General features: G+C 37.6%; 1 protein-coding gene across 1 annotated transcript; it reads right to left on the reverse strand.

The window, feature by feature from the left end:
- Positions 1-10,569: 10,569 nt before the first annotated feature.
- flrt2 (fibronectin leucine rich transmembrane protein 2) lies at positions 10,570-15,943 on the reverse strand (the record flags this gene model as incomplete). Its single annotated transcript, XM_079639209.1, has 1 exon — positions 10,570-15,943. One exon carries the CDS (start codon positions 15,941-15,943, stop codon positions 13,958-13,960), a length of 1,986 nt encoding a protein of 661 aa, XP_079495335.1. The 3' UTR covers positions 10,570-13,957.
- Between the last annotated feature and the right edge of the window lie 716 nt (positions 15,944-16,659).

Genomic DNA, 16,659 nt, shown 5'->3' on the forward strand with positions numbered 1-16,659 from the left:
TGTAGTAAAGTTGTAGTACAAAGCCTATTTGCAATCATAATAATACACCTTACTACTAGTAGTAATACTATTAAAAGTAGTACCACTAATAGTGTCACATGGCTATAATGAGTGCATGATGAAAGAATATCACTAATAAAGTGTTTAATTATACATAAAACTGGAACATGCAGGAGATGACAGGAATGATAATCATTCAAAAATAACCATGTTAAAGGAATAGTTCACTTAAAAATAAAAACAATCTGTCATCATTTACTCACCCTCAAGTTGTTTCAAACTGCTGTACACAAAGAAAGATATTTTAAATAATTTCAGTAACCAGACAGTTGATATACCCCATTGACTTCCATTGTAGGAAAACATACTATGGAAATCAATGGGGTCCATCAACTGCTTATACTACTATAGTAGTCATAGTAAACAACATGACTAATAGTACTGCTACTATTAGCAGAAAAGTCATAACAATAATAATGAAAGGAAGAAAAAGATGGAAAGTATCCAACTGAACAAATATAAATACATTAAATCCAGTAAGCAATGCCATCTTGTTACAGTGTTTCCAGCTGCATTCTGCATATTAGAATGGAAACTAGATTCAATTTGATTCAAATTTGTAATCCTACTTTAGTTTGAAATGTTCTGTCTAGCCTTTCTGCAGAGTATTGGCGAGCTTACATAGAAAATCACTGCTAAATACAATGTCATTACCTAACTGTTTCCATCTGAGTTACATTTTTTTAAAATCCCAATGTCATTCAAATATCAGAAGACATAGTTCAAGTCCGTGCCAAACATTTGTGAATGAATCCACAGACCATTTCTTTTTGCTTTTAAACAAGAACAAATCTCTTACAATTGTCTCTAATTCTTCATCTGTTGGTAAAGTCGGCCAAACCTCATGATGTGACAGGTAATGCAAAATATATACAGTATAAAATATATCTTGGTGCCACAATGTCCACCATTCATTGGAACAGAATTAACACTGATTTCAGAGTACTTGATAAACACTGATTTCAGAGTACTTGAGACAAAGCAGGATAAAAATATATGTATAAGGGAATTTAACCTGTTAAATTCTTAATCTGTTCAGAGGTATATAGAGGGTGCAGTCTGTCGTTTACTTCCAATCTACAAGTAATCTCATGCAAATTTCGGAGTTGCTCTGAAACCTTCCACTTCCCCCAGCTCCACCTGCCTGTAAGGGATTTATGTACTGTACTGTATGTCTGTTTTTGCAGCAGCAGCAGCATATTGGGGCGGCAGTGGCTCAGTGGTTCATGTAGTCATTGTCTACAAACCGGAAGGTTGGTTGTTCAATCCCCGGTTCCACTTGACCAAATGTCGAGGTGTTCATGAGCAAGACACCTAACCCCAGCTGCTCCCGACGGATGGCGCCTTGCATGGCTGACACCGCCGTCGGTGTATGAATGGGTGAATGTGAGACAAAATGTCAAGTGCTTTGGTGGCCATTGGGTCTGTGAAAGTGCTATATAAATGCAGTCCATTTACCATATCTTACATGCTCATAGCAGAGTGTCTGGACTGTTCAAAACTGATAACCAACAATCAATTATTTGAAACTTCAAGCATTATTTCACTTACAAGACAACGATGTACGGAAACGTTTTTTCTTAGTTTTTTCCCATACAGACGTTGTCAAAACGATCCCCGTTCACATGGATCTGCGAAAACAACTAAAAACTCTTTATTATCAAGCCAGGCCAGTAGTTGGCGATGTTACTTTGTAAAGTTACATTACGCGCCTATAGACTGAATATGTAATACATATGTGAATGGCGTCACCGTTTTTACAAATTAGTTTTTTTGTAGTTTACACAGATATGGTACCGTTATAGTTATTTTTTTATGTGCACTTCAAAACCCTTTTTTCAAAAGATTTTGTTTTCAGGCCCCAAAACGCCGTTACCGTGTAAATGAACGGCCAAAATGTATACAACTTTTTCAGTTTTTAGTTGAAAACAGTGTTGTGTAAATGGCGCTTACCTGCTCATGCTGTGTGGAACTGAAGTATGTGTTGGCTGACTGTACAGACTCTCCATTGAGCATTAAAGCAAATGTTTCTTCCCGACCCTGACTGCTGTAACATACCATCATACATTTCTCATGGGACCATGTTTTCAGCCAAAGCTGGTTCTTGTCTCGCTTGCTTATGTTGATGTTTCTGAACACATCCTAAGCAGTTCATATCCTAGATCTCAGTTTCTGTGTTTCTTTTAAAGTATGCAAAAAAAAAAAAAAAATGTATTTTAAGACTATTATATTTTAAGATACTTTTTTTTTTCTTAGCCTGCTTTTAAAACTATTTATTTTAAAGTAGTATTCTTTGCGGTCTAATATAGTAAGTTCCACTTAAACAATATTCGCATTTTCATGTAAATTGTTTTGGTAACAAATCATCTTCCTAGAACATAAATGCAAAATGTTTTTTCTTAGGAGTTGCAAAATGTTGTGATTTTCCGAGTTCTGTGAAAAGCAAAGAGAAAATGACCAAACTCTTCTTTAACAAGTGTTTCATCTTTAGCTCTTTCAGAATGGAAATTGTTTGTCAGAGTAAATGTAAGAGCACTTTCATGTGATTTTTCTGCTTCTTCATGATTACATGAGGATACTGAAGCAGGCACCAGCTTGCCTTTGAACGTAGCTGTGGTTTCTTCGGCTAGAGCGCAAGGAACTTTAACCTCCTCTTTTCATCAGAGTTCTGGTGCATCATGGGTCTTGCTCACATTGAGTGATTTGTTGAAGGTTACATCTGGCATGTTCCACCTGAGCAGCAGCACCCCGAACCCTTTTGCAACGCACACATATGGAGGTCTGCAGTTTCCAGACTGTATTGTTGCTGAGGAAAAAAGTTACATTTGTATTGCCGTGTGCCAACTGGCCCTGACAGCTGGTGTGTTAATGATTTAAATGTTTCGTCACATCACATTAAACTGGCAATGACTTTTTCATTAGAGCAAATTGAAGTGAGACAACAAAACTATAAATGTGTAATTGTTGTGAAGATAAATTGTTCTCTATTAACTTCATAATTCCTCACACATTATTGCCTGCATGACAGAATAGTTTTGCATTTTCTTAAAACTGTGCCATACAGATGAGACTGATGGCAATTATAACAAAGTTATAACAAATAAATTGATTTTTAATGGCTGGTAGGGACTACAATGAACTTCTTCCTGGGTTTGTGACATCACAATCCCTAAAATTTACATAAACCATGCCCCTGGAAAACTCAACAAAGGGGATGAGGGCATCTTGGGCTCCTTTAGAGAAGAGGAAGAGTGGTTGTCACTGTTTTTTTACACCCCATGTCCCAAGGCTGACAAACGTATAGAGGTTACAATTTATTTTCAACACTGTTCCTCAAGATTATAACCTCAACGTTTGTCAGTGCACTGGACATTTTACAGAGAACAGCATTGAGAGTACAATGCAGGCCATACGCACAGAAGCTTCGCCTGAAAGACGTAGCCATTCCCGTTTTGACGGGACAATCTGTTGTTTATGGATCACAAATTGTATATGTCTTATTAAATGGTTGATACACTCTAAAAAATGCTGGGTTGTTTCAACTCAATTTTGGGTAAAATATGGACAAACCCAAATGTTGGGTTAAAAATGTAACCCAACGGCTGGGTTTGTACATATTTTACCCAAAATTGGGTTGAAACAACCCAGCATTTTTTAGAGTGTAACATCGTATATATATATGAACATTTCAACAACAAAACAAAACATACCTCTATGAAACGTCCTATAATATCTGTGATTGCAAAGTATGTGCTTCTTGAAATATGTTCTGCCCAATTCTCTTGTTCATTAACAATGTCAGGGTCTGAATCATACTCAAAATAGTTTCATATTAACATTGTTAATATTTACATCTCATGAGCTCTTAGAGCTCATGGTTATGTCAATCTCAACACACTGGGCCAGCTAACTAATCAAAGCACATTTCGTATTTCGGAAGGCTTAATTGAAAGCAATGCGTTCAACCAGACTGGGGGAGATGAGCTGTAATAATGTAAAATATGTAAAAAAAAAAAAAAAAAAAAAAAAAAAAAAAAAAAAAAACAATCAAGCATAAAAACATATTGTAGTACATCCCAAAAACAAAATCAAGACTTGTTAAAAGGACATAACAGGACCCCTTTCATGTTTTTGTAAGGAGTCTCTTATGCTCAGGAAGGCTGCATTTATTTGATTAAAAAAAAAAAATACTGTAATACTGTGAAAAATGATTACAATTAAAAGCGTCTTATTACATTTTTCTATTTTACTATATTTTAAAATGTAATGTTTAAATGCATTTTTTTAAAGAATAATTAACTGTTTTCAACATTGACAATAATAAGAATTTTTTTTTTAAATAGCCCCAATAATAATTGAGCAGCAAATCATCATATTATAATGATTCTTGAAGGATCATGTGAAACTGAAGACTGGATTAATGATGCTGAAAATTCATCTTTACTATCACAGGAATACATTACATTTTGAAATATATTCAAATATATAATATATTTTACAATATTACTGTTTTTATCATACAAATTTAGCTTTAGTGAGCTTTAAACATTAACAAAACATAAAAAAACATAATTATTCTAAAATTCAACCTGCAGTGTATAAACAGTTACTTTCGGAACATGGTTTTGCATCTAACATATGACAATAAATTATAATGAAAAAGTTAAAGGCCATCAGCCGCCTGTTTCAAGTTTGCAGTTAGATAACAGACATGTATTACCTTTCCTAGTTTAAATGTTTAAAACAACATTAGATATTTTAATCGCAGCACCCGTAGACCCACACCATGTTGAGAGTGTTAGTTATTTCCTGTTTAATCAGTATGGCAAAGAAAGTCGACTAGCAGATCTAGAGAGCAGCTCATTAGAGGTGAAACGGGATATTCTACAGGGTGAAATGAAATCATTTGAAATGATCCGTGCTGCGTTAATTGTCCATGATGATTCTTGATTAAAGTCCTTATGCATGTACCATTAGGACAATGAGAGGGGATTAACCTTTCTTGCTTAATTTACTATCAGCAACAAAACGAAGGTAATAAAACTGCTTTGAATAAGTAGCAAGATTCATCTTTGTTTATGTACTGTATATTCAAATGCAATAATTGGAGTGTGATATATTGTAATTTTTCTTAAATTTAGAAATATGCTTTTCTCATGCCGTTCCAAACCTTTAGGACTTTCATTGAACTTCAGAACACAAATTAAGATATTTTTAATTAAATGGAGAGCTTTCAGTCCCTCCATTGACAGCTTATGCAACTACCACTTTCAAGCCTCAGAAAGGTAGTGAAGACATCATAAAATCCATTAACCTCAATTTTGTGAAGCGATGCAAGTGCTTTGTTTGCGCATTAAAAACCCATTATTAACCAAATATTAATATCCAATGCATGTTCACAAGAGCACCTCGGTGCATGTAAGTTGTGTTGGCGTAGAGCAGACGTTGTTGCGTGAATGCGCATTGCAAAACAAAGTTGTAGGCCTACTTTTTTTCCATAAAAAAAAGCATTTGCGTCACTACATAAAACCGAGGTTAACCCTCCGGGGTCGGCAAACGTGCCGGCGTTTTAAATATATATAGTATGTTTTGTCAAAAATAAAGTCATTAACTAAGATGTTATTATAGTGTTTGTTTCAATGTAGGCTATATTCAAACTAATAAATCCTTAACTTTGAAATACGTATGATAAAATGTATTCTTTAGTTTTTACAAAGAACGATTACACTTTAATTGTTGTTGTAATTGTAACCTTTTTAATAAAATAGCTAAAAATATATTTACAAGGTAATTGTAAACAAAATATTAAAAGGTCAATATAAGTATATACATAATTTTTATTGTGTTTTATTAGTGACAAATTTGGGGAGAGGATACACATTCCAAAACTTTCTGAAAATGCAGTATGATAATTAACTGCACAATTACTAGAAATGTTTACCTTGGATATTATACAATTTGCAAGCACAATTTGTGGAAACAGAAAAAAATGTGATGCTTCCAACTGTGAACCAATTTTGTAGAATATGCCCTTGCATTCTTTCTTGTGGCTCTGTGACACACCTGAATGAAAGGCTCATTATGCATTATGATGGTGTTGGATCATTCACGCCCCTGCGCATATTGCCTTCCCAAACAAAAAGTGTCTTGCAAAATTTAAATCAATGTGTTGTTTTATGTGAATGAGTAGGAAGGATGATTTTCAGATCATTTTGATGAAAAAACTCTAGGCAACAACTTCAATTAGTCAAAAGTATTGTGATCATATATTTAGTATGTGTTTTGTGGCCTTATTTCAGAAACTTTAGTTTTTAGTTTTTTCAATAACCACGCATAAACATTATTCTCTCAAAAATACAAACATGTACATACATGTTGCTCACATATTATGGTAGCCATGTTTTGTGCTAAATAGTGTAATTACACCTTTGCCATTAATATGTTTATAAGCAACTGGAAAAAGCACAAATGTTAGGGCATGTCATAACATCTCAAGGACCCCAAAAACACCTTAGAATCCAGAGGGTTAAACCACTGGAGTTACATGGATAACTTTTATGTCTTTACTACTTTTCTGGGGCTTGGAAGATGTAGTTGCATAGGATGTCAATGGAGGGACAGAAACCTCTCAGGTTTAATTTAAAAGTTCTTCATTTGTGTTCCGAAGATGAACAAACGTATTACGGGTTTTTAACGACATAAGTAACGACACAAATTAATTTTTGGGTAAACTAAACATTTAATAGAAAATTAAAATCCAACTATTGTGAGATTCTTTGGTTTGTCATAGCAGTATATTGACTACTAGTTTGGCTATAGTGTGAAGTATTTCTAAATGCCTCACATTTCGTTTCTCTGAAGCCACTATTTAGTACACTAAAGCTACAATAAAGGACTTGTTTACATATACCATAATTCATAAATGTGAGTGTTTTTTGCACCACACTTTTTATTTTACCTTGAGTATTTCATGTTTTTTGCTCTCTGATTCTGTTACGGCATATTTAACTAGTTTTCACAACTCTGAGGTGAGACAGAATAACAAATATCTAAGCTCGAAAATCGGTTAAAAACTTTATCAATGTGAAATTCTGGGTGAGCATTTTTTAGACAGTCCTGCTAAAAATGGCTTGTCATACCATTATGACAAATTTCTCAGTTCATAGAAGAAGAAAAAAGAAGGTAAAAAACATCATCCATTTTGTTGCCGTTAAATAAAAAAAGAACAAGAAAATAAAATATGTTTATGCAATAGAGAAACTTGCTCAAAGAGTTTATCGGGTTGTACGGAATAAAACTGCATATCAACATCAGCTTGTTGTGCTACCAGAATACACCGTCACAAAATGTGAAAACAGACACAAACACTGCAGCGTATTTGGAAGTTAAAAAGACGACAGAACAGGCATGCCTAGAAGTAAAACTATGGTTTTGCATTTTAATGTGCAACACAACCCAGATATTTGTCAAGAAACTTTAAACTCCAGACGGTGCGAACTAAACTTCTTTGGGATTTGAGGTTGCTCGGCTGGGTTTGATTCCACTTATTTCCAACCTGCAAATAAGCTTATGTTGATTGATTGAGCAGAATCATGAGACATATTTAAAAACATGGTCTCGTTCTTCATGTACCGATCAAATTACATCTAAACCATCCTAGGAAGGCTTCAACAGGATAATCACGCACGATCAATAGTGACTTCTGCTCTGCGTAATAATTGCGAACCTGATCAATAAAGTCAACCAGACAAAGGACCACTAACCTGGCAGATTACCCCAGAGATCAGGACGACTCATTTTAGCCTTCAGCTCTGAATAACGAGAGACTCAGGGGTACCAGCATCAATTCAGAGAAAATACACCACCTTACAATTCCTTTCACATAGCATATTACCCATTTCTGAATTCTCTTGAAAAGCAAAAGAGATGACTATAGGTTTGCCGAACCATCACTTTCCTCTTCTTTTTTTTGCTTCAAGGAAAATATTGAGCTGAGAAGTGTCTTTTGCAACCGGTTTAATCAGACAGCTGTCTGCTGACTTTGCTGCTATTGGACTCCAATGATTTTTTTTTTTATAATTTTAAAATGAAACTAAGTGTAGGGTATGAGACTTTTTTTTTTCCTTTCCAGGAGGACAACGACAAAAATCGGTGTCGCCTACACCATGTTATCCTCTTTTTAAAATTTGCACCCTGTTGACTTCAATTAGTCTCTTAACATCCTTAATGTTTCATTACAAGTGCCCAGCCATGTGAGTTTGTCGAGTTCACGCACATAGGTTTAGTTACCTATGATCACGCGTGTGAACTCGACAATCGACTACTTTGGACTTCGACCGAAAACAGGATGTAAATACAGGTATTTGCGCTGGCTGAAATAACATAATTTTTATTCATTTCTTTCACATCTACTGCAGTCAGATTCACCCGTGTTCGCTCTGAAGGAATCATCTAACATGGCTGGGCACTTGTATTACACATCAAGGATGTTAAGAGGCTAAAAGCAGGTTTAAAACTTGTCCCATTGAAGTCAACAGGTTGCAAATTTTAAAAAGAGGACAACACTGTGTAGGCAACACCGATTTTTGTCGTTGTTCTCTGTATTGACAGCATTCCAAATTTACAAAAAAATGAGCTCAATGTTAAAATTGACCGGAGTTCTCCTTTAAGGGGAGTGTAAGAGGCCACTTGGTACAAATCAAAAGGGTAAAATTCATATTGTATGATGCCCTGGTACTCAGGACGACAATCCTCACCTGTACAACTAAATGGCATGAAAAGTTTTCACGATCATAGTGGAAAAGAGAAGCACAGCTAATCTCTGGCTCTCGAGACAATGGATTAACCATAACCTTGACGCTGAGCGTTTCATTGTAAATAAAACCAGGAGTAAAAGCAAATGTGTGCACTGCAAAATATCAAAACAATCTTAAATCAATATACATTTACTTGAGAAGAAAAATGACAATAAATTAAGTGGGGTTTTTTTTCTGAAAAATAAAAGTGAGTTTATGCTTAAAAACAAGAACAATTATCTCCCGATGGGGTAAGAAAAAAACAAAACAAAGTGAAAACAAGATTATTTGTTTTTCTTTACCTCACTGGCAGATACATTTTCTTGTTTTAAGCATAATTTGTTTTTCAGTATACAAGACTTAATGTTTTCTTGAGGATATCATGGCCACAAATTAAGAATTTGGTCTCTCATTTTAGTAAATCATGACAACAATCCACACATTTTTTCACCACTTGTTTTACTTAAATGTTTAGTTAAATGTCTAGAATAACTTAATTAATTATCTTGTTTTAGTAAATCATGGCCACATTGAACTAATTAGTTCCCTTGTTTTGATTTAACAAAAAACAAGAACTAATTATAATGTATGATATATAACGTCGTCACAATTTAGTAAAACGAGGAACCAAATTAAATTGTTCGGTCAGTTTACTGAAAATGAGGGTTTACTGAAAACAAACTAGTAAAACATAGGAACAAATTGTTAATTTGCATTTTCAAAGTAGTTGAAGTGCCATTTAAAAGGTTTGTAAACACATGTTTGTACAATATGTTTTGGAGAGTTATTTCAAAAGATGTGCAAAACCTCATACAGTATTGCACAGTATGTGTTGTCTCAACAACTAGTCCACTAATCAGTCTTAATGAAGCTCTACTGTTTATAAATAGGCTGGTTTTGGCTTCCCCAAACCTTGATCAGATGATTAGGACAGGAGACCATGATGATGGACAAAGGCCACTGGCAAATTAGGCCAGGATGCCTGGGATTTGTTAATGACCACAGAGAGTCACAGCCTCGGTTTAACGTCTCATCCGAAACACGGTGCTTTTTGTCAGTATAGTGCCCCCATCACAATACTGGGGCATTAGGACCCACACAGACCACAGGGTGAGCGCCCCCTGGTGGCCTCACTAACACCTCTTCCAGCAGCAACCTGTTTTCCCAGGAGGTCTCCCATCCCTGAGCTTCAGTGGGCAACCAGTTTCTGGCTACAGAGTAATAATGATGCATTCTAGAGAGTGTTGTATCATATAAACTGTCTAAAGTTTACATTGCTGCTAACTTGTCAACCTCATGCATCAAATAGTCAATTGCTCCTTTTGTCCTTTCATGCAATATGGCCTCTGGAAACTAGGAATATAATGCTTATGAACATTTTATGGTGCAAACAAAATAAAATGAAATGTGATGGCACTAAACATTGAATTGATTAAAAACAATAAATCAACCTATTTTTCTTGAATTTAACATTAATCGGATTTGTCTTGTAAAATGCTTAGTTTTTTTGTTTGTTGGCTGTAAGTACTTTAACAAATGTTTCAGTATATGCGCAAACATAAATGTAATTTGCTCAGGTACCTCGTCCTTTGAGAAATGTAACCTACTTGAGTTCACTAGCCAACAGTGCTGGACATCTATGGGTAAAATGTGTTAATTAATGGATCACGCATCATGAAACAAAAATAAAAAAATGTGAGATTTGGCTATAATGGACAAAATCAGTGGTCAATTCTGATGGCTCCTTTATTTTCCAAAAAAAGCTTGGGTTCTCTATTTACAACTTGTGCAAAACATTTAAAGGTTTCAAGGACTTTACATTGTAAGTTCAATTCAAGGCACATACATGGGACAACAACAACAGTTTAGTAGTGGAAACAAACAAAAGAAATTAAATGTACGTATAGCAATCAAAAGTTACTTTGGTTCCCAATGGATTCTACTTGCAGAACCCAGCTTAAAGACCAAACAAATCACCATATCTTTAAAACGAGACTGTTTCAAAAATCGTAGAACCACTCCCCATCCTCATTATGAAGAAAAAAAAAATACCCAGAATGCTGTAACACATGACATTTTGTGGTTGTTGTTCAGCTAGTCTTGGCTGTTAGAATAAACTGCCACTTGGTAATCAATTCATTCAAATATCAGATAGATTTTGCTTTAATGTAAAACCACTGTATCCACCAATGTGCTGAAGTCTGTATTAAATAAGTTCTAATAGTGGATATCTACCAAACTGCACAGGTGAGAAAACTTTCAAAACATAATAAAAAATATATTCTGTCAAAAAATAATGAAAGGGACACAAAAAGATTAAAGATGTATTCAGCCACATGTGTGGTAGTGCTTTGTTCAGACTGACCTCACAGTCATTTAGAGTAATTATTCCAAACCAAATCAATGTGCTTTTTCAAGAGTCGGATTGACTGTTGGTTAGAATTACGGACGCAAGGCATTGCTCACAGTCCTTTTTGTGTAATACATCCATTTGACTACAGGGCCACTACTGTGATTTTCAGCTCATCCACAGAAAATAAAGAACAATGTTCTCCACACGAGTGAGGCAATGATTCACTCTGAATCATAACACACCATTCTTGTCTGGAGGATAGTCCTTGGCTTGTTAGCAATGTCATCTATTGATGTCTGTCAGGATATAGTTTGCAATTGCCCTTCAAAATGTGTGCTTTCAATTCAGTCCTTGCCTTCGAAATGTGTAACTTTCACTGTAATCCACAGATCTCTGCATAAATGATGTCAAATCCCTCACATGAACCACATTAAGACATACTGCTGGGTTACAGTAAGGCAATAGATAAAACCGTTTCGTGTTTAGTATGAAACATTTCTGGTGTTGGTAACGACCCAGCAAAAACCCTCCACGCTAGGCCTGAGGTCTTCAGTAGAGGGAATGATGTACTGAATAGTGGCACAATTAAGTTCCTCTGCTTAGCCTGCCAGTACTTTTCTCTCTGTGAAAATAAGTCGGTGAGAGGCTTGAGACTGATTTATCTCACTAACGGGTTAACTTTGCAGCGATTCATTTGGGTCTGTGCCACTGCAACCGCCTCCTCTTGGGGAACCTGAGCCTGACAACCGCACCGGACTTGTGTGGAGGAAGTCTGTTAAAAAGAGTTACGGGTGGCCACAGGATTTGAAATGAATTGTTAATGGTGTACACATCAGTTAAAAGCCTTCAGATGAGAAATGGAGCCCTAGGATGTTCCCGATTTCAAGGAAAGTAGGGACGGGGTGGTCGGAGCAGCCTGCTGGGATGCTAATGAGAAACAATTAACAAGACCGCAGAATTGCAGTAGCCCTTTTTTCCCTTTTAGAGAGCATTTTGTTTGTGACGCACCAAACCTTGCGTGTTGTTGGTAGTTAACCAGTGCAAGCACCAACTGTTAGTCACAAAAATCAAACATCTGTTCAATTTCGAGTAATTCCAAAAGCAATTTGGATGTAAACAAGTATTCCGCGATCTAGTCTTACACTTAATGCCAAGTTGGAGGGCGATGAATGGTTAACTCCAACAATTAGGACCCCCACCTCAACTACAAGGCCCCTCCCCAATCCAGAATCCTCCTGCCAAGCGAAAATAACCTCTGATTTTATCTTCCCCCCCTTTCTTAGACCAGGGATTATGCAGTGGGGGTTTGAACTCGGCCCACAAAATAAAATCTTGTCAAAGCAAGTACAATCTATGAGTAACAGCGCATGATAAATACTTCTCCACAGTATGCCTGCATTCCAAACTCGGCTCTCTGTCCTGGAAAACTGGTGCACCATTAAAAAAATAGTCCTAATTGCACTCATGCAGGGATCAGAAACTCTTTCAAAGAAAGAATCTGGCATGTGCCAGTTCTTCTCCATGAAAAGAAAGCTTTTGTTTAAACGTTCATTCATCATCCCACCTGATGTGATGCATGATTAAAAAGGCTTTTGGTCAGTAAAGGAAAAAGCTAGACAATGATGGGGATGTCGCTGTAGAATGTTCCTGATCACATTCATGTGAGAGAACAGAAATAGATAGAGAGGTGGAGCTCTGTGTAATGCCCTGGCCTAATTTGTAAATCACCGAACATGTTTAGAAAGGGCAATTTAAGTATTTAAAAGGGAAATACAGACTTGAAGTTTTTCATTGTTTTTTATGTTTTACAATTTATAATTTAAGAAAACATGAAGCAGATTACAGAGCTCCCTCAGGATATTCATAGTTTACCTAAGGGGCTTAGCTATTATATTACCTAATTTTAAGTTTGGGCTGCTAATTACTTGAAAATTAGACTCCAGCACAAAAGCTATCCAAGTATAAGTCAGAATGATGACATGCTAGAGTGTTTGTGGTCTATTTGAGATAATATTACCTGAATGGACTGAAACAACCTGCCCCCTGGTGGGTAAAATTAAACATAAACATGCCCTGGAAAACGCTTGCACAGGAACCCTTAGTCCCATCTCTCTACCGCGATCACCGATGTCAGCCTCTCCTTCAGAGAACTGCAGGGTGTTGAAGAGTGGTCCTTTTCCCTTCAAATGTGATTTCCACAAAAGCTCATTTCCTGAATGACTGCCCATGCTCTCTGCTGCATTTTGAAAGTGCACTTCAATTCCAAAAAAAAAAAAGGAAATAAAAACTCAGCTCCTTTTTTTCTACTGCAGCTTAATCAGCTGTGTTTTGGTTTCCTGACCACTGTTATCTTAACTACTGTTGTGTGAAGGGGTAGCTGTATTTCAGCACAAAGGACATATTTTGGTTGTGTGGTTAGCAATGTTTTCAAGATCTTAAAGTGGTTGAGAGGCAAAACCTGTGGACTGCACTTGCAGCAGGTAGCCAACGTCTACGGCGTCAACATATATGCAGCGTCTTTGAGTGAAACCACTTTGAGCCTCACAAATTACAAAACCATTTCATATTTACTAAGAATAGAAAATATAGCAGAATTCCACATAGTTGTCCACAGTATAAATTACCATGTTGACTGCACCTGGAAATATATATATATATATATATATATATGTATATGTATACGTATATTGTACAGTATATTGAACTACATTTTCTTTGAACAAATGGTTGTAGCATCCATTGAAAAGCATCATGTGTGGCAGAAGTCCACACTGGGAACGTTACTGCTCTTGCAATAAGCTATGCTATTGTTACTAAGGTGACAGTCTCGGAGGCCAATTCCTCCATTAGGTGTGTAGATGGGCTGAATTCTGAAGTCCCCTTTTAAAAGCTGCTCATTGTTTAGCGACACTATCTGAAAGCTTGTTTCAGTCATTTCCAAGATGGAGTTATCCTTTTTGGTGCCGGCCTCGCAGTAGTCATCTTTTCTCCTGCCGCGATTGTATTTCCATTTGGACGACGATGACCTGCTTTTCTTGTGCATGTGCCAGCAAAACACGCTTAAAAGTGTCACTAAGACCACCAACACTGCCCCACCAATCACTCCAGCTAATAGGAGTGTGGAGGTGTTGTCTTGTTGGGCAGCCTGCTCAGATTCAGAGTTCGATGATGTGGATTTGGTCTTAGCCTCAGAACAGATAGTATCCTCGCCTGGTCTGTAAGTGTTAAGAGTATCCAGAACGTACACGCAGATGCGGTAGATAGACCTGGGCTCCAAATTTGACAGGCTAAGTCTTCGTTGGTATCCTGGGACTGTTCTTTCTCGATGAATGTCACTCATCAAACTCTGCCCCATTTTGACCCAAGTCACCTTGTAAGCAGTCACAGTGAAGTAAGACTCCCAGCTCACATCAATGCAGGTAGAATTAACAACATGAAAGGAGATTTTTAAGGGGTCTTCATAAGGAGGTAGGGGGCCAGGAGGGAAATGTGGAACTGGGGGAGTGGGGTTGGCTGAGACGGGAAAAGAAGTGGGTGAAATGGTGGTGAAGTGAGTGGTTCTAGAGGTGGTCATAGTGATGGTGGTGGTTCTGCGGGGTGGCAATGTAGATGGATATGGATGGGTTGGCCAGGGATGCAACACAGTGCCTGCAGGGCAGTCAATGGCATCCAAGGTGAGGTCTCGAATTACCATGCCACGCACCCTTTCTGGAGTCTGACACGTAAACCCGCGGACATTTATCGCAGACGGCAGAGACCTTAGCCATGCAATGACCCACTTAATGCTGCAATCACAACGCCAGATGTTGTTTCTTGCATTAAGGTATCTCAGGTTTCTCAAGCCGTCAAAGACACCCGAAGGAAGAAATTGTAGCTGGTTGCTAGAGATATCTAACTTCTCCAGTTTACTAAGCCCAGCAAAGGATGTCACTTTAATGATGTCCATCTGGTTTTCCTGCAGGTTGAGCTTGATCAAGGATGCACTAGGGAGCAACGGTGGTGGAGTGGTGAGGGAGTTGCGTGCTAGGGACAGTTCTTTGAGGTTGACAAGATCCTGGAAGGTTCCCGGAGCAATGCCCTCATCCTCAAGCAAGTTCCCATCCAGCAACAGTCGCTGCAGTGTAGTGACATTCTGGAAGGCATCTTCGTCAATGTCTGCAATGCGATTCTCATCCAAACGCAGCTCCTTGAGATCTGCTGGTAATCCGATAGGAATGCTGCTCAGGTGGTTTTTGGTGAGGAAAAGAAGCTTGAGGCTGAGAGCCTCTCTGAAAGCCCCCTCCTCTACCCCTACAGTTGAGATGGAGTTGTCATCCAGGTGGAGTTCCTCCAGCATGGGAAGCTGGGCAAGTGCTGCCCTTGAGATAGTCTGGATGTTGTTTTCCTGAAGGTGCAGCACTCGAACGTTCTTGGGAAGGTTGAGGGGAAATTCATCCAGCTGATTTCCATATAGGTAAACGGTATCTACAGAGGCAACATTGTGTAGCTCCAATGGAAAGCCGGCATTGTTGATCTGATTGTTGTGGAGGAAGAGGGTCTTATATCCCTCTTGCACCCCCAGAGGCACAGACGTCAGGCTTCTCTCATTACAGTAAACAAATGTTATATCGCAGCGGCATTCCTCGGGACAGGAGGAGACAGGGCTGAACTGCACATGCAAGCTCAACAACACTGTCAACCAAAAGCGAAGAAACAAAGTCCAATCATTATTCCAAAATCCAGCTTGAAACTCCATAATGAAAAAGAAAGGGAGGGAAAGGAAATGGCAAGACAAAATCAGTGGTTGGGGGGAGTAAAAAGGAAATGTAACAAATCCAGCAAAATGAAGTCCTTTAAAAGATTATTCTAATGTGCAGTTTGCAGATAACCAGGAATTTGAGGAGTAATCCCTTGATAATGTCTAGTCCTTGTCTGGAGATGGTCTCATTAAAGTGCATGGGTTCTCTCACTTAAGCCATCCATGCTGAGGAATCAGATCATTGCAGAACTGCTCTAACTCAATGCAGGGTCCATGCAGGGTGTGACTGAGAGAGTGCTGAAGCACTGTGCCACACCGTCCACCTCCCAGCCTGCTGTCAAGTGCTGATGGGCCCCAGCCCCGACTCTTTCCGGAAAATGTGACATTTGTGTCCAGAGACCTGTTTCAAAAGAAGGAGAAATTAGAATACAAAAAGTTAACAACAAAAGCATAGTAGGCCAATAAACCTTATCCATTCATGTTGTCCACTGACTCCATAAAATGCACTGAAATTATAATAATTTAGAAAACTTAAAAGTAATGCTTTGTGAATAAAGGGGAAAATAACTTAACAAAACATGAAGCAAGGAGTATGTGGTTGCACATAACTTTTGTGTTTATTAAAGGTATTTCCAAGTATATGGCAACTGCTTATGCAATATTCTCTTTTTACTATATGGTGTCTTAATTGTGCATTATAGAATATGCACGTC

The sequence above is a fragment of the Phoxinus phoxinus genome (genome assembly GCF_949152265.1).
Source record: "Phoxinus phoxinus genome assembly, chromosome: 16".
Lineage (NCBI taxonomy): Eukaryota > Metazoa > Chordata > Actinopteri > Cypriniformes > Leuciscidae > Phoxinus > Phoxinus phoxinus.